Below are 23,237 nucleotides of genomic sequence, written 5' to 3' on the forward strand. Positions count from 1 at the left end.
GTTGCCCATCCCCTTCCGAATAAAATTCAAACTTATTACTCTCACCCACAAAGCTCTCCACAGTGCTGCACCTCCTTACATCTCCTCCCTCATCTCTGTCTACCACCCTACTCGGGCTCTACGTTCTGCCAACGACCTTAGATTAAAATCCTCCATAATCCGAACCTCCCACTACCGTCTCCAGGATTTCTCTCGTGCTGCACCCGTCCTCTGGAATGTGCTACCCCAGACAATCAGATTAATTCCCAATATCCTCAGTTTTAAACGTGCCCTGAAAACACATCTATTTAGACAGGCCTATAACATTCCCTAATCTGATTCCTTTCCATGGCCCTCCTTTTAGATTAGTCATCAGGCTAAGATTCCCTCACACTCCTTCTCTTCATGTCCGTCATACACGGATACTGGCTGGTGACCGGCTCATGCAGCTTTATGTTATCACCGCATGTGTATAAAAATGGCCGGACCATTGTACAGAACAAACACTATTACACTTTGTGTCTCCCTTATGTCCTCATAGATTGTAAGTTCTTGCGAGCAGGGTCCTCACTCCCCAGGTTTGAATTGTAAATGAACTTTGTCACTATGTAATGTCTGATATTGTTTGTTTCATGTTCCCTCTAAATTGTAAAGTGCTGCGTAATATGTTGGCGCTATATAAATAAAGATTATTATTATTATTATTATTATTATTAGAGAGAGAGAGAGAGAGATGTGAGAGAGAGATGTGAGAGAGAGATGTGAGAGAGAGAGAGAGAGAGATGTGAGAGAGAGATGTGAGAGAGAGATGTGAGAGAGAGATGTGAGAGAGAGATGTGAGAGAGAGATGTGAGAGAGAGATGTGAGAGAGAGATGTGAGAGAGAGATGTGAGAGAGAGATGTGAGAGAGAGTTATGAAAGAGATGAGTGAGAGACACAGACAGAGAGAGAGGTGTGAGAGAGATAGGTTGTGGCAGGTGGGCTCACAAAATGTGATCAAAATGTGCACTAAGAACCTCCCTATTCTAAGTAGATTTAGCAGTAATGCATATTTATTTATATTTAGCGGTTTAGGTGACATTAGTGATCACAGTGTGCTGTTGACATTTTCTTGTCTGCTGTATAAATTTGCAGTCACAGACGTTCTTGCACCTGTATACACGTTTGGTTTCATTTTGTTGGAATGTGCTGTTCAAACTTATGTGTTGTTTATGTGATTCAAATACGTGGGCTTAGTTACTGCCTCCATTTTTTATCTTGCACTCCTCCCATTCTGCCCTGGGTGATTTTAGTTAGTTTAACTACCATCCCCAAGTATATGTAGTCTTGGTCTCAGTTCTGGGTGTATGTGCAGTGTAGGTTCCCACCTCATAGAGGTCGCCTTGACGTGGCAGGTGGGCTCACACAATTTGAAGAAAATGTGCGCTAAGAACCTCCCTATTGTGAGTAGATTAAACAGTAATGCATATTTATTTATATTTACACAGCGTTCCAAATTATTATGCTGATTTTCCTAAATAGTCTATGCAAATGACAGTCAGTATAATCTTCAAGCCATCAACCGTTGGAGTATAATGCAAATTTTATTGAACAAATCTCCTAATGATAACAGATTTTTTTTTTAGAAGTAAAAAACTCAAAATGCACTGTTTCACATTATTATGCACAACAGAGATCAAAACATTTTAAAGGTTGTAAATAGAACTAAAATGGTCCTTCAGGAGGTCATATTTACAGAAATCAAAAGCTCTTTCAATAAAAAAAAATTTAACAGGCCAAGTTACATGTTAACATAGGACCCCTTCTTTGATATCACCTTCACAATTCTTGCATCCATTGAATTTGTGAGTATTTGGACAGTTTTTGCTTGAATATCTTTGCAGGATGTCAGAATAGCCTCCCAGAGCTTCTGTTTTGATGTGAACTGCCTCCCACCCTCATAGATATTTTGCTTGAGGATGCTCCAAAGGTTCTCAATAGGGTTGAGGTGAGGGGAACATGGGGGCCACACCGTGAGTTTCTCTCCTTTTATGCCCATATTAGCCAATGATACAGTAGTATTCTTTGCAGCATGAGATGGTGCATTGTCATGCATGAAGATAATTTTGCTACGGAAGACACGGTTCTTCTTTTTGTACCACGGAAGAAAGTGGTCAGTCATAAACTCTACGTACTTTGCAGAGGTCATTTTCACACTGTCAGGGACCCTAAAGGGGCCTACCAGCTCTCTCCCCACGATTCCAGCCAAAAACATGACTCCGCCACCTCCTTGCTGACGTCGCAGCCTTGTTGGGACATGGTGGCAATTCACCAACCATCCACTACTCCATCCATCTGGACCATACAGGGTTGCACGGCACTCATCAGTAAACAACACGGTTTCAAAAATGAGTCTTCATGTATTTCTGAGCCCACTGCAACCGTTTCTGCTTGTGAGAATTGTTTAGGGTTGGCCGAATAATAGCTTTATGCACACTTGCAAACCTCTGGAGGATCCTACACCTTGAGGTTCGCGGGACTCCAGAGACACCAGCGGCTTCAAACACCTGTTTGCTGCTTTGCAATGGCATTTTAGCAGCTGCTCTCCTAATCCTATTAATTTGTCTGGCAGAAACCTTCCTCATTATGCCCTTATCTGAACGAACCCGTCTGTGCTCTGAATCAGTCACAAATCTGTTCACAGTACGATGATCACGCCTAAGTTTTCTTGAAATATCCAATGTTTTCAAATCTTGTCCAAGGTATTGCACTATTTCACGCTTTTCGGCAGCAGAGAGATCCTTTTTCTTTCGCATATTGCTTGAAACCTGTGGCCTGCTTAATAATGTGGAACGTCCTTCTTAAGTAGTTTTCCTTTGATTGGGCACACCTGGCAAACTAGTGATCACAGGTGTCTGAGATTGATTACAATGATCCAAAGAGCCCTAAGACACAATACCATCCATGAGTTTTATTGAAAAACTAATAATTAAATGTTTATGACACTTAAATCCAATGTGCATAATCATTTGGAACGCGGTGTAGTGGCTTAGTTGGCATTAGTGTTCGCAGTGTGCGGTCGCTATTTTCTTGTGTGCTAGATAGATGGATAGATAGATAGATAGATGTGTGAGAGAGAGAAAGAAAAAGAGATAGATATATTAGCACACATGCATATTCTCTAGAATACGGTATACTACATTTCCCATCATTCATCATTACGACCGTATAGTAGCCACCTTTGTCTTTATACAGTAAGTCCTGCTCTCATATTATTGGCGTCACATTTCCTCATAATATGAGGGGTCTTGTTTACTGACGGCTGCCCGTGGAGATTACATTTTGCTTTTATGCGTTCTTTGTATTTGAATGATTTCTTAGTATATATTCTGATGTCAGCACATATTGTAAAGCAGAAATTATCACGACTTTGTCCGCATTGCCTTTTGAGAGTAATTTCCATTCAGTACTTGTCCATAACAGCCATTGATTTTTTTTAGGAAGCACAGAAAATACAAGAAGCGACCTGGTTTCTTTGGGTAACTGCTCCACTTTTACTTTGTACCAGTTATGACAAATCTCCCTGATATGATCCTGAAAAATAAACATCTTAGGCTCTATTCTCAATGCATTTGTGCCTACCTTCAGTGTATACATTGGGAAATGCTCCCAACATATACTCTATACGTCCATAATTCTAGATAAGTATGTTGAGTGTCCATAAGTATGTGGACACTACTCCTCATTATTGAGTTTAGTGGTTTCAGCCACACCCATTGCAAACAGGTAAATAAAATCAAGCTCACAGTCATGCAATCTCCATATACAAACATTGCTAGTAGTATGGGTTGTACTGAAGAGCTCAGTGACTTTACATGTGGTGCTGTCATAGGATGCGACCATTACCAAATGTCAGATTGTGAAATTTCTGATCTGTTAGTACTGCCCGGTCACCTGTAAGTGCTATTATCTGTCAGATCAGCCCTGGTCACCTATAAGTGCTATCATTTGATAGAGCTGCCCCATTCACCTGTACCGTAATATCTGCTAGATCTGCCCCAATAACCTGTATATTTTTTCTTTTTTTTCTTATTCAAATTTTTTATTGAGTTTCAGAACACAAAATTACAAAACATAGTGGAGGGGAGGCCACCACACCTTAAATAAAAACAAACAAGGTCAGTGGACCAAAGCAAAAACAAACAAAACAAAAAAAAAAGAAAATCAATAATGTGCATCACATCTCAACATGAAAAACAATGGTCGGTATACAACAGTAGCATGAATAATCCTAGAGGCATAACATCAGGAGGTACAGCGAGACCACTTAATTCAAACAGAGAAGGAGAGGCACATTACCCTAGACAGGGGAAGAGAAAGTATAGAAAAAGGCCCCAAGAGAGGGAGGGATAGGAGGGAGGGGAGAGGACAAGGGGATCCTGGACTCCAGTTCCGTGGTATTATGAGTGAAAAACAGCAGCGAGCAAGAGCCGTAGTACATTTCACCGGGGCATAGGCCGACTCAGGTTACAGCCGTGAGGTAGGAAGGAGAAGAAACAAACAAACACTATCCAAGGAGACCATGTAGACATGTATTTTACCACAGCTGCCGGGGAGTGAGCCACCAAGTGTTCCACTCGCTGTATCAAGGCAACTTCCCGAAACCACTCATCTACTGTTGGGGGTATGGCCATTTTCCACCTGCGCGGGATCACTGACTTTGCCGCCTGAAGGAGATGTCTAGTTAGGGAGCTTTTATAAACGTGTATTGGCATCGGGAACATGAATAAAAGAGCTGCTTCCGGAGAGTTGGGGACAGAGACTCCAGTAACTTCCAATATCAATTTAAGTACCGCATCCCAAAAACTCCTCAACAAGGGGCAACTCCACCAAACATGAGACATGGAACCTCCTACAGCACCACAACGCCAACAATTGTCAGGCACAGACGGATACCATTTATGAAGCGCAGTCGGGACCCGATACCATCTAGAGACAATTTTGTAACTAGTTTCCTGGGCCCTAATGGCTATAGAGGCTTTTTGTGAGAGGGAGAAACACCGCTTCTATTGTTCATCAGTAAATGTAGTATGTAATTCTCTCTCCCAGGCCCCGCAGAAGGAGGGGAGTTGTTGGGAACGCTGTAAAAGGAGTAATTTATATATAACCTGTATATTTTTTCAATGTGAAGTGGAAGTGTCTAGGAGTAACAACAGCTCAGCCACGAAGCGGTAGACTACACCAACTTACAGAGCAGAGCCGGCGAGTGCTGAAGCACAGTGTGTATAATAATTGTCTATCCTCTATCACTCACTACAGAGATCCACACTGCCTCTGGAAGTGACATCAGCCCCAGAACTGTGCATCCGGAGTTTCATGAAATGGATTTCCATGAACGCTGCACACAAGCCTAAGATTGTCATGCAGAATGCCAGGTGGCGGCTTGAGTGGTGTAAAACATGCCGCCACTGGACTCTGGAGTAGCGTGTTCTCTGGAGTGATGAATCATGGCTCTCTAGTCTGATGGAGAAATCTGGGTTTGTCTGATGCCCGGAGAACACTGTGCTATGTGTTCGGGAGAAGGTTGACCAAACTGGCCAACAGGTTGTTGTAAGTTGACATATTGTCTGTTAATGCGGCACGGAGTACTAATGTGTTTCTTTCAGGATGAAGAAGGACACGTTGGTGACGATGTGAATGTATTCTTTATTGATGTGCGGAAATTACTATATTGTCAGTTTGTAGTTAAGGCAGGCGGTTGAAATGTGTTTAGTAACATGGTGGCGGGAAAACTTTCATCCTCATGCACCATGTTATTTTGGCAGATATAGAAGGGGCTAGACTAGGATACCCTGTCAATGTCCAGCAGGTGGTGATTGGTCCGTTTTGTTTCGTGGGAGGGAGGCAATCTTGAGTTAAGCATGTGGCAGAGTCTGCTGAACTAGAGAGGTGGAAACAATAGCTGCATGGGTCTGAGACTGCTGCAATAGTCAGTGACCAAGGCTGAAAGAAAGATAGCCACCTAATAGCAGGAACAGTAAGAGGAGCAGAGAAGTCTAGCCGGATAGGAGACATCCTGCAACCACCAGGCCATATTACTTGTGTAACCGTACCTCTGCGTGATTTCTGCTATGCATGTTGGACTCTGTATATATTGAGACTACTTAGGTTTTCACCTCTAAAGAAGTAAACCGGTTAGCAAAGAGTAACTGTGTCTTTCGCTACTGTGGGGTGATTACCGCCCAATGCTCTCGCTGGGCGAGTGGTTTCGTGCCCTTTATCTCTGTGCTTGGTCCACTTCTTATAATGCTCCCTACCGGAATACATAGTGCCTACTGTAACATTTGGTGGAGGAGGGGTAATGGTCTGTGGTGGTTTAGAGTTTGGCCCCTTATTTCCAGTGAAGGGTAATGTTAATGCTACAGCATACAAAGACATTTTGGAAAATTGTAGCTTGTATGTTTGTCGTAACGGTTTGGGGTTTGCCCCTTTCCTCTTCCAGCATCACTGTGCACCAGTGCATATAGCGGCTTTATAAAAACATGCAAACTCACAGAGCAGGGCTGCCGAATGCTAAAGCGCATGGACATGGTGAGACGTGTTTGGTCTAGAGGAATTTGAGTGGCTGCACTGTCCTAACCCCAAATCAACACCTTTGGGAATAATTGGAACGCCGATCGGAAGTCAGATCTGTACCCCCAACATCAGTGTCTGACCTCACAAATGATATTTTGGCTGAATGGGCGCATAATGTCCCACAGACACTCCAAAACCTTGTAGAAAGCCTTCCCAGAAGAGAGGAAGCTGTTAGAGCCACAAAAGAGGGCCAACTCCATACTCCATCGAACAAGCTTATATAGGGGCGATGATCAGGCGTTCAAAAAAAACTTTCATCCATATAGTGTACATGTAGGGGTGCCCACAGCGATACAGAAACGTTTGACACAGATCTTGATTTCAATTCTTTACTTCAACTACATTAGCCTTTAACTCGTTGAACAAATGGGAGCAAGTAGTACAGAACTGAGGTTAGGGACATCGAACCCAATAGAGTCCCCCTGCGAGAGTCTGTCACGCTACTTACTATTGGGTACACACCTCCGTCAGTCACGGCAGGAGCTACCTGCTATTGCACGGAATACCAAGGAATAGGAGCCTCATTCCGTCTTCGACGTGGTAATCAGTTGAACTAACTGGCTTTCGCACCACCGTGAGTCCTTTCACGGCCTAACTCTCCTGCCATCAGCTGGCGACTAAACGTTTAAGTGCGCCTAGGAACGCAACCTAGTTCTAGGGTACAGGTGCGAGAGGGTGTGAGCTGTCCTATAAGATTACGTCCTCCTGTATCTCTGCCACGAGCCCCTATTTAACTACTTGCTCCCCAAACTATACTTTACATCCACTTTTAACAAGGCAACACAATGTTCTGTAATAACCAATGCAGTACACGTTCCGTTCTGAAGGTCCAGGGACATGGGTATAAGTTCGCAATGAGGAGGTAAAGAATATAGACAGAGTAGTCCTACTGCATGGACTATTGCTGGAACTGTCAGTACAATTCATCCTCTTCCAGAGACATATGGTCTCACAGAGTGGGCCACTATCACCAGCCACTTCGCAGTTACAGATGGATTGCCTGCCACTTATCCTTCTGTAGCCTTTAGTCCCTTTCAGCTACTACTGGAATAGTCCCTCTTATTGCAAGCTTCCCACGACAGTACTCCAGTCCTTTCTTGTAATGGCGACTGCCGCTAGATAGTCATTTCCTTCCTCTCCAGGCACGCTCTCTCCCTGTGTCCGGCTTCTTTCCTTCCCGCTCTTGACGTCACGACCTAGCATCTCAGCAGGCTCATTATTTGACTGAATGCCAGAGCCCAGACGGAACTTTGCTCCGTCACTCTGTACGGTCACATTGCCGTCATCACACACGGCGTCATCAACGCCGTTACCATGACAACACCAACGCTCTGACACGAGAGCCTCGCACCCGTCTCGTTCCCTGTGTCCCTGCACCTACAGGGTAGGTAAACCGTTTTCCCCCTTACACCTTAGTTGATTTTCTCACACCCAGGCTGCCATAGATCAGACTCTGCAATAAATTCAGTGAAAAAAAAATAACCTAATAGGAGGAAGGAAAGATTAGGGAGGTGAGTAGGGGCTGTGCATTTCTATGAATCCTAAGCGACTCTGTGACTAAATGATAGCGCCATAGCTACTAAACATGACTGTTGCAACTAAGCCACTGCTTGAACCTTTGCCAATTGTCACATCTGTTTTTTTGCCAAACTTGGGACTAAAATGGAAGTATAAAATACATCTTTGTACCTCTTATTAATTTTAAATTCAATTCCCAGGGCCGCCCTCAGACATTTCTGGTCCCCATATACAGTAAACTAGTGTCTAATGTCTCCCAGCTTTCTAACAATTGCCCTTATAATGCGTATACTGTATAGAAATTAGATTGTGGACTGCACTAGAAGAGGGACTGACTGATTAGGGACCGAGTGATTCAGAAATGTGTACAGTACACCCATAAGGCTTAGGGCTCATGTACGGTAGTGCACAGAGATGATAAAGCTTACTAGTACGGCTTCCAATGTCGCATGCTAGAATCTTTGAAATGGGTACAGCAATACACTTGTTTTATTAAGGGTGTTGTCCAGGAGAAGAAAAAAAAAGGCTGCTCCCTTCCAAAAATAGCGCCACACCACTCCATGGGTTGTATCTGCAATTGCAGTTTAACCCCATCGAAGTTACAAGGCCAGGGCCGGCCTTAGGATAGATGGCACCCCGTGCGAAATGATCTTTAGGTGCCCCACCCCATCATTAAAAATAAATGCCCCATAAAAAAATTATAATGCCCCTTTAGTGCCCCCATACAGTATAATAAAAATAATTAATAATATAATATATTACAACCCCTTGAAGGACACAGTATTTTGTTCTCTAATTGTACCCACAGTATTATTCCACCTGTAGCACCCCTACACCGCATAATGTCCGCTTAGTGGCCCCCACATAGTATAGTGCTCCCCTGTAGATTTTGCCATACAGCCTCCCTGTAGACCGTGCCATAATCCCCCACTCCCTCCTTGTAGATTGTGCCATACAGCCTCTCCACCTCCCCCTTGTAGACAGTGCCATACAGTCCCCCACCTCCCCCTTGTAGAAAGTGCACCCAAACAAAAATTTTACTCACCTAGGCCCCGTTCCCATGACGAACTGAGCTGCTCCACGACGGGATCCTGTAGCCTAATACAGAGTTTCCCAACCTTTTCGGACTCGAGGCAGCACTGGAAAAATAAAATTTCCTCAGGGCACCCCTACCAAAATGGTTTCGATAAAGACCGAAAACGGATAAAAAAAAAATAAATAAAAAATAACACTACACTCCTAGGGTATGTTTACACACGTTTTTTGTAAGGCAAAAAAATCTGACTCAAAATTCCTTCAGGAATGGACAGCGTTGTTTTACGTTTTTTTGTGTTTTTTCTTAAGCCATTGAAGCTAATGCAAAAGACGCAGGAAAAAAAGCTCAAAACGGGCGCCGCAGGTATTTTCTGCCTCCTATTAATTTCAATTGGAGGTCAGAGGCGGAAACCACTTGAAGACCATCAGCCCCCCACCCACAGTAAAATTACCATCTGCCCACCACTCACAGATTCCCCCTGTAGGTAGCGCCACACAGCCCCCTTGTAGAAAGCGCCACACAGCCCCCTTGTAGGTAGCGCCACACAGCACCCTTGTAGGTAGCGCCACACAGCCCCTTGTAGGTAGCGCCACACAGCCCCCTGGTAGGGAGCACCACACAGCCCCCTGGTTGGTAGCGCCACACAGCCCCCTGGTTGGTAGCGCCACACAGCCCACTGTAGAGAGCGCCACACAGCCCACTGTAGGGAGCGCCACACAGCCCCATAGTAGGGAGCGCCACACAGCCCCCTGGTAGGGAGCGCCGCACAGCCCCCTGGTAGGGAGCGCCACACAGCCCCCTGGTAGGGAGCGCCATACAGCCCCCTGGTAGGGGGCGCCACACAGCCCCCTGGTAGGGGGCGCCACACAGCCCCCTGGTAGGGAGCGCCACACAGCCCCCTGGTAGGGAGCGCCACACAGCCACCTGGTTGGGAGCGCCACACAGCCACCTGGTTGGGAGCGCCACACAGCCCCCTGGTTGGTATCACCACACAGCTCACAGCCCCCTGGTTGGTAGCGCCACACAGCCCACAGCCCCCTGGTTGGTAGCGCCACACAGCCCCCTGGTTGGTAACGTTACACAGCCCACAGCCCCCTGGTTGGTAGCACCACACAGCCCAAAGCCCCCTGGTTGGTAGCGCCACACAGCCAACAGCCCCCTGGTTGGTAGCGCCACACAGCCCCCTGGTTTGTTGGTAGTGCCACACAGCCCACAGCCCCCTTGTAGATAGCGCTACTGTAGCTCCCTGAAGGAACGGAATCCCCGTGTTGCTGGGGATTCCGCTCCTGGAGCGCTCATTGATGTCTCTGTGTGACCGGGGATTCCACTCCAGGAGAAGCTCCTGTCGTCTGTGTCCATTTATGGACAATGATGTCATCGGCTTCTCCTGGAGTGGAATCCCTGGTCACAGCGTCTGCAACGCTGTGGACGGGGATTCCGCTGCAGGAGTTTCCCCTGATGTCACTGTCCATATATGGACAGAGACATCAAGGAGCAGAATCCCTGGCCACACGGGGATTCCACTCCTTCATGGAGCTACAGTGGCGCTAGTAGATAGCAGAGCAGGGAGATACTTCCCTGCACTGCTATAGTGCCGTCGCTACCGCTGTAGCAGCTGCAGCTAGCAGCACCGCCACCCTCATGCCCACTGTGGCCGCTAGCAGCCGCTATGGCTGCTACAGTGGTAGCGACGGCCACTAAGTGAAGAAGCACCCAGGCGGAAAGGCGACTGAAACAACCAGGGGAAGGGAGCCAGCGCAGCGCCCCTTCCACCTGCTCGAGTGATGCGCCCGGTGCGAAGGCACAGGTCGCACACCCGTAAGGCCGGCCCTGAACAGGGCTCTGCCACATGCAACCCGTAGACAGGGGTGGTGCTGTTTTTGTTTTAACCTGTTTAATTAAATGATGGCTAGTGGCGGGCATCTCAGCAGGCTCATTATTTGACTGAACGCCAGAGTCCTGAGCCGTCCAGGCCAATCCACACTTTGGCAAAAAGAGGAAATACAGCACTTCGCCTCGTGCTACAACTCTTCAAGGCTGGTGGTATCTTGGGTCGGTGCTGAGCAAATTACATTTAAAGACATTAGCTGCATAAAATAAAGGGTCAGGATATTACTATTCAGAAAGGGCTTTATTTCCTTGACATCCTGCAGAACAGACCACATATCAGGGGTTGCCCGGAGTATGGGTAGAATGAGATGGGTGCGGCGGTGGATAATAAAGAAAAAACCTTGCTATTAAACTTTTGGAAGTTTTCACAGCCTTGGGCTGTTTTTTCCATTTCACACTCCTGTACACTTAAACATCATGGGATTTGCACACACGCTTCTGATAAAATGTGCTCTGCCAAGTCTCACACCTCAGGCACTAAAGGAACAGCTTAGTAAGTGACCCTGTGATAATCTGTCATTAGTCAACTCTTTTTGTCCGTCCTCCCCCATTCTTATACATTTCCCCTGTGTTTTTGTTAGAATCTCTCTCTATTTCCCAAGTGCTGAGTGTTATCAACAGGAAATTACAGGAGTAGCAAAGCGGAGATTGTAAGATGTAGCAGAGCGGAGTTTGTCCCGTGTCACAATATGCAGTGATATCATGATATGTTATTTTTGGGTTTCCATAGAACCAGCTGCATTATCTAACATATATTATCTCCACCAACAAAATAGGGTGCTGCTCATGGGTACAATGCATGTTGTAAATCAGGTTCAGTACAAAAAAGTAATGTATGTTCACGGTGACTCCACCAGCAGAATAGTGAGTGCAGCTCTGGAGTATAATACAGGTGTATCTCAGGTTCAGTACATAAAGCTCTGCGGGCAAGGCCATGTCCCGCTACTTCCTCCTTCCCCTCTGGCGAGGTTTTGGCTGGGACAAGTGGGACAGCTCCTTCCCTTACAACTGGCACGCTCCATGGTTCTATGGAGATGTTGTCCGGTTTGTGAGGAAGCATCAACTGGAGGGTCTTAAGCCCGACTTGTGGAAATCTAAGATGATTCACAAGCACATCAGAGCAAAGGACTTGCCGGAGTCTGTTCCAGGGCTTCATGCCGACACGTTGGAGACTGTTTGGACTAACGTGTCATCTGGCAGGTTGACCAACGGGCACAAGGACATTTCATGGTTGGCCATGCAGGGAGGACTGCCTTTTAGGTGATTCATGCATGCCCGCAACTTGTGCAAGACCCGATACTGCCCCAGGTGCCCCTTCACGGAGGAAACATCTTTGCACATTTTCTGGCAGTGCCCCTTTGCACAGGGTCTGTTGAAAGCCTTGGAACACAAACTCAAGGACTCAGACTGTCGTACCTCTCTGTACTTTATGGATTATTTCCTGGGATTAACACGGATGAAGCAATCCAGGAGGCCTGGCGCTTTATGAACTGTTTTAACATACCTCCCAACTTTTGAATTCAGAAAAAGAGGGACATTTTAAGCCACGCCCCTAACCACCCCCAATATCCCGCATAAACACGTCAAATCACGGCCAGAACCTTCTGCAAATAAGAAGCGCACATTCTCACTGCGGATCTCTAGACTGTCTGGATATCACAGATATTATGGATCAGGTTATGTCGTCTTTATGTTACTTTTCCTAACTTGGGTATAACATTTGCTCATCACGGCGGCAGCAGCTGCAGGACAAACCAAAAGGCTGAGAACAATGAAAGTCAAGAGGGAGACCCTGTGATTGATGACTTTTCAATTGACAGGTAGCAGAGTTACATGATGGGGATTTTTTTTTCCAGTTGTGGAATTCTGCTACCGGTCAGCTCCCCTGTAGATCGCTCCACACACAGCCCCCTGTAGATAGCATCAGACACAGCCCCCCTGTAGATAGCTCTAGATACAGCCCCCCTGTACATAGCGCCAGATACAGCCCCCTTGTACATAGCTCCACACACAGCCCCCCCTGTAGATAGCTACACACACAGCCCCCCTGTAGATAGCTACACACAGAGCCCCCCTGTAGATAGCTACACACACAGCCCCCCTGTAGATAGCTACACACACAGCCCCCACTGTACATAGCACCACACACAGCCCCCCTGTAGATCGCTCCACACACAGCCCCGCTGTAGATCGCTCCACACATAGCCCCCTTGTAGATCGCTCCACACATAGCCCCCCTGTAGATCGCTCCACACACAGCCCCCAGTAGGTAGCGCAACACAGCCCCCTTATACTTTGTGCCACATTGCCACCAGAGCTGAGAGTGGTAGAGGTAGCAGGCCCTGCTGCTGCCACTCTCCGCTCTGCTTTGACGCCACTAACCGTCAGAAGAAGGTAGGAGTCTTGCAGCGGCGTTCTCACTGGTGTCGATGCCGGCCCAGGAGTGGACCAGTCCAGTCACCTGACCGGTGAGGTCAGGTAACTGTACTGTTCCACTCCCGGGCCGGCATCGATCCCAGTGAGAACACCGCCGCAAGACTCCTGCCTTCTGAACGCTGCTGCAGTCAGCAGCGATCAGCTGTTTTGATGCAGCGCCCAGCGGAAGATTTTGCAGACCGCCCGGGACGGCGGGACAGCAGTGAGAAGCCGGGACTGTCCCGCTGGACGTTGGGAGGTATGGTTTTAAGGACGCTATATGGTTTGCCAGGAATCATTTAATTTTGCGGAGAGAGAGAGACTGTCCGTCCAGGACTGCCGCAGGATGATCCACAGCCTTCTGAGAGACTATTCCACCTGGGACAGCCCGGACGTCGATGAGGAAGAGGACTGATACTCCCCTTCCCCCCACTCTCCCTTCTTGTGTGTTGTCTTTCAATAAAGCTTCGGGCCTGTGATCCCCCTCCCTATCCCCACTTTCCCACTCCCCCACCCCATCACTTGTCTGTAATGCTTTATTGTTTGGCTTTAGTGAATGCAAAAATGTTAGTGTAGCATGTGATGTGATGTATAGCATAGGATAGCCTGTACTGTGTGTCATACTGTCATGTTATGTTTGGCGACTGTTATTATTTATTGCTTCATGGCTTGCGCTGCGTCTCAGTAATGTTTGTATGATGACGATGGATTGTCAATAAAGCATTTTTCAATCAAAAAAATCTGTTCTTATCAGTTTAATATCGGATACGTCCCCTATCTGGGGACCATATATTAAATGGATTTTTAGAACAGGGAGATGGAAATAGAGCTTGCTCTGTCCACTCCACGCATTGACCTGGTATGGCAGTACCTCCAGGACCGATGCACCCCTTCCTAAAAAAAAAACAAAACATAAGTAATGTAATGTATGAATTCACAGTGACTCCACCAGCAGAATAGTGAGTGCAGCTCTGGAATATAATACAGGTGTATCTCAGTTTCAGTACATAAGTAATGTAATGTATGCATTCACAGTGACTCCACCAGCAGAATAGTGAGTGCAGCTCTGGAATACATTACAGGTGTATCTCAGGTTCAGTACATAAGTAATGTAATGTATTTATGAAGTGACTTTACTTAATATGTAGATTATATCGGTATATACTGTAAACATACACTTTATTTTTCTACCTATGAACATCCTTCATCTGTGAAATGGCTGATCACTAGGAGTATTAGAGAAAGTACAAGGTCTTTTCATTGATGTTAAGCATACATGTTTTAGCAGCTATTGATTTACCAGCGTGATTTCTAACAATGTTCCTGCTGTATAGAGCTGTAACCATCATTTACTGGACCCCTAATACACAGAACTGAAGGAGCTACAAATACCCAAGTCATTACATCTACCCAATGCAGTATGGAAATCTCACATTTAGCCATTAGTATCCAAAGATATGGGGAACTGGACATAGAAGTCATTGGCGCTTTATGTAGAATAAAGGGGGGGGGGGGTCTCCACTGTGTGTGTGGTCATGCCGAATATTGCGAACCCATACGAGGCCTGCTGTAATCATGTACCGGACAAGTTCATTTCTTATTGTGCCTGAAGCGCACATATATTTCCGAGCCCGAGCCCGTACACCGCCTTCCATTGTAACAAGGAACGATAATGTTTTCCAGGATTTCTTCACATAATAGCACAGGGGGTGATGGTGGTCAGACATACATGTACTGCACATCTTATTAGTATGATATAAACTTAGTCTCTGGTGTGACTACATATGTTATTCATACAGACAAAATAAAAATCGTCAAAATACTGGTAACAAAAGTCAAAACCTGTATGGTGGGGACTAAACAGTCCCTACTTTTGACTAAAATCCAGCTGTCCCTCTTTGTTCCTTAGGGGTACTCCCATCTTAGGCATTTACGACATATCTATCTCAAGTTCCCTAACCTATCGGGAGAATGGGGATCCCATAACCATCCAGTGGCTGCTTTACCTCCTTATAATCAATGGAGAGGTGGGCACATTGCACGCGACTCTCCTCTATGTGAGATATGAAAAGTAGCAGACACAATACGGGGATACAGAGCCGGCATTAATACATGGGGGCACAGTATCAGGAGGGCATAGTAGGTGGCACACTAGGCAGCACAGCTGGGGAATTATTAGATTGCAACTGGTGCAGCGGAGGAGGTATAATATCAGGGTCAGTAGCAGGAACAATATTGGGATAGCAGCAGACAAGTCGTAGCTAGAAGAACCCATAATGAACGTATGGCCAGATAGAGAGAAAAGATAAAAACTTTAGAGACAAATTTGTCTGACTGCGCTTTTTTGGGGGGTTTGGGGTCAAATTTGACTTCGGCTATGTGGCCGTGTCTTTGATGTACGACCCTGATTCAACATTATGACAGATTGTCGACTGGTTTGTATTTTGGGTCATCTGCTCATCAGGCCTCATGTGGGCATTGGTCAAATGATACATTTGGGCCCAACGCAACAAACAAACAAATATTGGGAAATCTAGAACTTGTGTGATACCCTTATAAGTAAAGTGGCCAGGGGAAAGGTTTATGCACCACACGTCCTCATCCAACATTCTCATTGATCTGAACACATTAAACATAACCAGTGTTAGTTACGTAGAACTAATCATCACTCGACGTTGCAAATTCTCTCAAAGGTCATTACAAAAACACATTTTTTTACCCTCATTTCATAATCAGTCACATCAGGCCTTGGTCTTTTGAAGCTCTGGAATTAGAACGTGGCGAATATCTAGGGTACATACGATCAACTTCAACTATGTAAAAATTATTATGCATGACAAGATAAAGGGTTTTCAAAGGTTCACGGCCATTATTTAGAATACCAGAATACTGGTTTATTATAAAACAGCCGTCTGGAGATGGTGGTCTCTGGTTTGGCTGATATCCTTAGTCATGTTTCAAGGCTCTTTATTTGGTCGGAGATTGACTTACAGGGTAGCTACTTATAGGTGGAACTAGAGAGAGTTCTGGAGGAGAGTTAATTTGCATATTTTTTCACAGGGAGCATTGCCTGTATATCTCCCTACACCCACTGGATCTCACCAATAAAAAAACAGAACCCCTGAGAACTTTTTAGACTTTTGGAAGATAAAGAAGACTTTAATCATACACAGTAAATGGCTGCAGTTTTCTTGTATCTTTATGATCATACAGAAGACGAGAGTCTACTGAAGGAGATAGAATTTTGAATGGTCTACTCTCTATTACCAGATGCCAATCTCAGCCTGTAGTGCAAAATCAAAATATACAGTCATATCATAACTAGAACAATACTTTGTTCAGCAAAGGGGTTAAACAAGCTCTGCAAGTGCCCAAGGTAGGGGTTTTAGAATTCTCTTCCCACCACATCCACTGGAACCACAAAATTCAGCTTGACCGCTGTTAGGCCTTATTCACACAAACGTGTAATACGTCCGTGTGACGGCCATTAAAACAACGGCCGTCACACTGACCTATCCGATTCAATGGGGCCGTTCAGACATGGTGTTTTTCACGAAGCGGGTTTCTGTTGCGTAAAACTCACTGCATGTCCTAATGTTGTGCAAAAAACGCACATCACGCACCCATTGAAGTCAATGGGTGCGTTAAAAAAACGGACAGCACACGGACGACATCTGTGTGGTGTCCGTGATTTTCACGCACCAGTTGCTAAAAAAATGATTAGGACAAAAAAAAACACCTCCTTCAGTTTTTTTTGCAGACATAAATAACGTGTGACAAACGGATGGCATACGCACGTTAAAAACGCAGACGCTTGACAGAGTACATGGCTGTCACATGGAACTGCAATGCAAGAAAAACGCTGCATTATTTATGCGTGCAAAATGGACAGGTTCGTGTGAATAAGGCCTTAGGTTGACAATTACTGTTCTCATTTATTTTTTATTGTCCACCAACTCCTGGCATTAAATTTTATATAATACTTATACTTAATTTCCCTCCAACCACATACCCTCCACACATGTACAGTTTTTCGACACAGGGCTGGCTGGCCACCCTATAATTGAATATGGGCAGTATGGTGGCTCATTGGTTAGCACGGTTGCCTTTCAGTACAGGGGTCCTGGGTTTGAATCAAACCAAGGACAACAAACATCTGCATGGAGTTTATATGTTCTCCCCAAGTTCTTGTGCGTTTCCTCCGGGTTCTCCGGTTTACTCCCACACTCCCAAATCATACTGTTGGGTTAATAGCCTTTACTGTGAAATCGGCCCGAATGTGTGTGAATCTGAGATAGAGAAATTAGATTGTGAGCCCCATTCAGGACCGAAACTGATGTGAATGATGACAATCTCCGTACAGTGCTGTGGAATATGTTGGCAGGGTCAGACTGAGAAGCAGGAGTTTCCCCGGTGGGCCCTAGCACAATTATGGGCCCTATAGGTGCAGCAGACAACATCCCCATTTGGAGGGGACTTTGGAGCGATCACCTTCCACTAGTGTCTATATCTTATGGGATGATCCAAAATTACCTATTAGATGTTATTGATGATATGTCCTGTGTGTACGATGATAACAACAAAGATTACGATGTGATTGATGGGGGACGTTTACACTTTCTGTATAGATGGAAGGTGGTCCTCAGGATCATCTCCTCTGGTGGGCCCAAGGGACACCAGTCCAACACTGTATGTTGGCATTATATATGGTAAGTAACAGAAAAAAATAAGATCTGTAGTAGGGTCCACTGTCTCTTGCAGCTTTTAGATATACAGTGGAGATATTAAATTATATATCCACTGTCTGCCAACAATGCCATTCTTCTGGAGAGGAGATTCCTGCACAGGGTTTACTAAAGGGGATTGGACCAAACAGGGCTTGGTCCTCCTCTACAAGGGCATTATTGAAGCTACATGGATTGTTTCTATAACATGTATGCCCTTGTGAATGATTACTGAAGACACAAGGTGAACATGCTAGACTAGTAAGGTCTCTTCTAAGAGATGTCATATCAGATCGGAATTTCTAAAGAAGCAAAAAGTCCAAGCAAGATATTGAAAATGACACCTTTTAGTGGTCAGCTACCAAAATGGACAGCAACAGATGAGAGGCGCCTATACTGATGTCTCTTCAAGCACTAGGATTATCATATAAGCCAATGAACCAAGTTATTTAGTTATTCCCTTCTACAGTCCAGAAAGGTCTTGTCAGATAGAGTTTTCAAGAGTTGCCACCAAAAGGTTGTTCCTCCAAAATGGACACAAGCTAAGAGATTCACCTACACACAAAACCAGAATCACCAGGAGCGCTGGAGAATGACAGCCAGTTGTAATGGCAGGAAGGAGGTGAAGGGAAAGTGAGCCCTAATCTACCCACCGCCCTGTCCCTGCCTACTTGCAACGACCCGCCCTAGGCAACGGGGTACAACTGGGCGGCGGTCCCTACGCTGTCTAAGTGCACGGGAGAACAAACAGGGAACACGCAAGGGAAGGGGCAGTAGCCACGGAACGCCGCGAGGAAACGGAGCGGTGAATGAGTAGTCAGGACCAGGATGAAGTGGAGTATACCAAAGTGAGCACGGAGAAGGAAGCAAGCCAGGGGCAAAGCAAAGCAGGTTAAGCGGAACTGCAGCAAGGCAGAAGCACGGCAGAAGCAGGCTGGAGCAAGCAACAGTGAGGCCAGGAATCCAGAAGAATTACAAGCACTGAGGAAGAGAACACGGCAGGTAATAAAGGACAGGGGGCGGAGCTAACTCCGACTGACCAGGCCACGATAGGCTCTCCCACTCCTGAGCCTGCCACCCTGGTTGGTGGGAGATGGTGTCAGTCGAACAGGTCTGGCCTCAGGTGTGGATTGATTAATCCCAGGAGTATACCTAGACGTAGTACCTGGCAGATCCCTAACACCAGTGCTCCCTACTGACAAGTCAACATTTTAAAGTTTCAGCTCAAGCTGATAGCTGTCCGTCTATGTAAGATATGGAGAGTCAAACATGGAGGAGCATCTGCAACCACTGGAGTCATTAAGTATAAGCAGATTCCCGCTCGTGATATAACAAAATCAGGTCGGTGTCATGTACTTACAAAGTCCGGCTCCAGCGCCTCCTCTTTTCTCCTACCATGACAAGGCTGACAGTAATGCCGGGCAGTGCATGGGCAGAGCGTGTGGCCACCCGACCAATAAAGATGCAGGTTTGAGAATTTAAACCTCAGTTGCACTGGCCTCAGCGCCGGTTATTAGCTTTCACACTTTTCTCGTGTGAATTCCCAAGTAGCGTTTTACTCCTGTTTGACGTGACTCACTTGACAATTATTTACTTTATTCCGTTGTGCCATATACTCAGTTCTGCTACATCACCGTAAGGCTGGGTTCACACACCCTATTTCCGGACGTAATTCGGGCGTTTTAACCTCGAATTACGTCCGAAAATATGGCACCAAAGCGTCGGCAAACATCTGCTCATTCATTTGAATGGGCTTTACGATGTTCTGTGCCGACGGTCATTTTTTTTACGCGCCGCTGTCAAAAGACGGCACGTAAAAAAGACGGCCGCGTCAAAGAAGTGCCTGTTACTTCTTGAGATGTAATTGGAGCAGTTTTCCATTGACACCATGGAAAAACAGCTCCAATTACATCCGTAATGGACGCGGCGAAAAGCGCCTGCACTTGCCATTACGTCTGAAATGCCGGAGCTGTTTTCTTCTGAAAACAGCTCCGTAATTTCAACCGTAACGGAGGGTGCCGTGTGAACATACCCTTACTAAACCTTTGCTTGTCTGACTACTGCAACTGTATCGCATACACGGCTCTGCTACATTTCTGTTACTGACAGAACTTAAGTCCTAGGGCCAGCTGAGTACCTCAACCCTAACCAAAGTCATGGGAAAGGGGGGTGCTATAGGTGAGATAGTATTACATTTTCCTAACAGATGGTTGGCTTAGATACCAATGTTATGTGAACATAAAAGGGGTATTCCCATCTCACATTTAGGGCATCCCCAGAATATGTTATAATTGTCTGATATTTACGGATCCCAGAGGTCGGACCCACCCCTATCTGGAGAACGGAGTCTCCTGACTCTGTCCCGCCTGTCGCATTAATGAATGGAGAGTTGGCGGCGCATTATCGCAGCGCTCGCCATTTATTTTTATGGGAGTTACGTGCGTACTTGGCCGTTTCTGTAACTCCCATAGAAATAAACATACGCGGTCACCCCTCCATTTGATCTCCACCTAGACGTGTTGACCGCCACCCATACGAACAGGCAGGTTGGGGGCCCCCTGTAGATATGCAGTTAATGTCTGAGATAGGAAAACCCCTTTAAGCATGTTTTAAGAAACAGTAATATCTTTAATACTTAGCAGTCCCATGACAACCCTTTATTTTTACGATCGGTCAACTAGTATGCCAGGTAAGTCCCAAATTCTGCCAAATTCTACCATTTCCAAGAATGAGGAACCCAATCTCTGCTTCTAGTTAGAAAATTGGCCGAGCGTGAGCAGCCACAACCACTATCAGAAATGATAATGGCCAACAATGAGCTGATAATGAAGACACTTACCAATTCTGTAAGTAGGCATTTTCCCACAATTATCACTAAAGTCATGAGTAAGGGGCACTAATCAGAAGTCTGCGATGTGAAATAATCATGCAACTACATGGTCTATAGTCTTCAACTTTGCCCGTGTGTAGGACCGGCTTCAGTGCATGTAATGGCCAAGGGTTGGGTGGATTCTTTGGACTTCCCGTCAGTCATTGGATTGAGAAAACTACAGTCAACCTAACCCTGCCTGAACAATAGAGAACACCCAACTGTACAAGATACGTCAGATAATAATAATAAAAGGGTTACATTGCATCCTTCATACCTTCGGGTTGTCTTCTTCCTTGTCTTCTACGTGAGATAAAGATCTTACTTTAGGCTCTTTGCTCTTCATGTTGTTATTCTGTGTGGTGTCTATAGATCCATAAGCGTTTAGAACTTCATGTTTTAGGAGGAGTTTTGTTTCAGATGTTTCATCTATCAGTGGAGTCTCTGGGATGCTGCACAAATGTACAACAAGAAACAGAAGGAAGAATGAAGCGGAGAAGAAAAACATGACTTGAAATTCTGAACCCATCATTCTTCCGAGAAACGTGGACCCCCAATCTATTGCTCCAGTGAGATAACCCAAAGCTCCTCCTAGTCCTGCAAGACAAACAGAGATATGAGACAGGTTATTTTTTTTTTACCAGGTAATAATTTCATCAGGCCATAAAGGATGAACAACGAAATGTCTACAAAACAGCACAACATTACAAAAAGACCTAAAAACTTCCCAGGGGCCTGGATTATGAGCAATTCAACTCTCGCTACTATTATGTATACAGTACCAATATATTCCACAGTACTGTACAGAGAATGTAACCATATTGGTTCCTGTCCACATGAGGTGATCAACTGATCGCTGTAGGTCCAGGACTGTTAGCTACTCATTTCCTTTACAGCAGCCGCTACAGGGGAAATGTGGCATTACACTCGGCCATTCAAATCAATGGCTGTCCATGTAAAACGTAAGCAGGCTGGGATCACCATACCAAAATTTTTTGTTCTTAGTGGCTCCCTGCTCTGGCTTATAAAAGGGCAGGTCCGAAGTTTGCGGTCCCCCTCAAAAATGTCCGTATGCCCTAACAGGATGTATGGAAAGGGGTTGTCAAAATGAGACAACCCATTTAATGTTTAGTATTGCCAGTCTGAGGCACCAAGACGATGAGTTTAATTTTAAAAGGGGAACGTATCAAATAACACTGCTTCGTAGAGGGTTTTCCACAGGTTATCTAATTTCCTACCAAATTCCTGCATATGAAATAGTTTTGTGTGATATCAAAATTAACCTGATGAAAGTAGATTAGCAAGAAGGGCCAAGATAGGGGGTATGACTGCAGGATTTGATTGTAGTCTGTAACCATGGAGACATATATGTATCATGTATATGTATTACATATATGTAACATGTGTATCCAAAAATGGTGCCCTATCAAAAGTACAACATTGCAAAAATGAAAAAAATTCTTTGGGTCCGTGAGGGGGTTAATCAAGATATAAATTTATTTATATTTTTTTGCAAAGTTGCTTCCGTTTTTTTATTTAGATGCATTGGAGCAATAAATAAAATGGTTAAAAAAAAAGTGTAGACTGACAAGTGGATATAATGAGAATTTTGCAAATGGCTTTTTTTTTTACGTTTCAAATAACAAAAATGTTTACAAGGAAATTTGAGCCAGATTTAATAATGAGATTTATAATTTACTTATCAAAGCTGTTGATGGACGCAACATGAGCCGGCTTCTCCTAAATTGTACATGGTGAGAATTCTCAGCTACTTTACAGGTAATTATTAAAAGTAAAGACCAATAGGAGGAGTACGATGCATTTACACGTGGTCCTTTGTAGCTGTATTTATACTGTTGACACATTGAACTCAATAAGCTCCCCCTAGTGGCAGCTGCAGGCAGACAGAATTTTATCATTCAACTATGGAACAGTATCTAATTTGTTGAGTCGCACAGAAAATAAAATTATAACTGCTACAAGAATAGGTAGATTTGCGCTACAATTTGCGTCAATTTCTGTCTTTTTCAAATCTGTCACCAGTAGAGTGCCCCCTACAGGTTAATTACCTCTCTTTTCCAGACACTTCTCAAAGTGGCTAGAGGAGAGAAAATTTGTGAAATTTAGCGCAAATATGGCATGTGCCAAATTTTGCAACCTTTTTTACACTGTATAATATATTGTTCAATAT

The 23,237-nt window shown here is 45.1% G+C and overlaps 1 protein-coding gene and 1 pseudogene across 1 annotated transcript in view; one reads left to right on the forward strand and one right to left on the reverse strand.

Moving 5' to 3' along the window:
* SLC45A2 (solute carrier family 45 member 2) overlaps positions 1–23,237 on the reverse strand; it is a 110,447-nt gene that overhangs the window by 70,141 nt on the left and 17,069 nt on the right. The window contains exon 3 of the mRNA XM_075854993.1: positions 21,324–21,643. Coding sequence (XP_075711108.1) covers positions 21,324–21,643 — 320 coding nt within the window. The remainder of the gene's footprint in view (positions 1–21,323; positions 21,644–23,237) is intronic.
* Positions 14,171–14,346, forward strand: LOC142722322 (U2 spliceosomal RNA; annotated as a pseudogene).

This window comes from Rhinoderma darwinii, chromosome 1 (genome assembly GCF_050947455.1).
Source record: "Rhinoderma darwinii isolate aRhiDar2 chromosome 1, aRhiDar2.hap1, whole genome shotgun sequence".
Taxonomy (NCBI): Eukaryota; Metazoa; Chordata; class Amphibia; order Anura; family Rhinodermatidae; genus Rhinoderma; species Rhinoderma darwinii.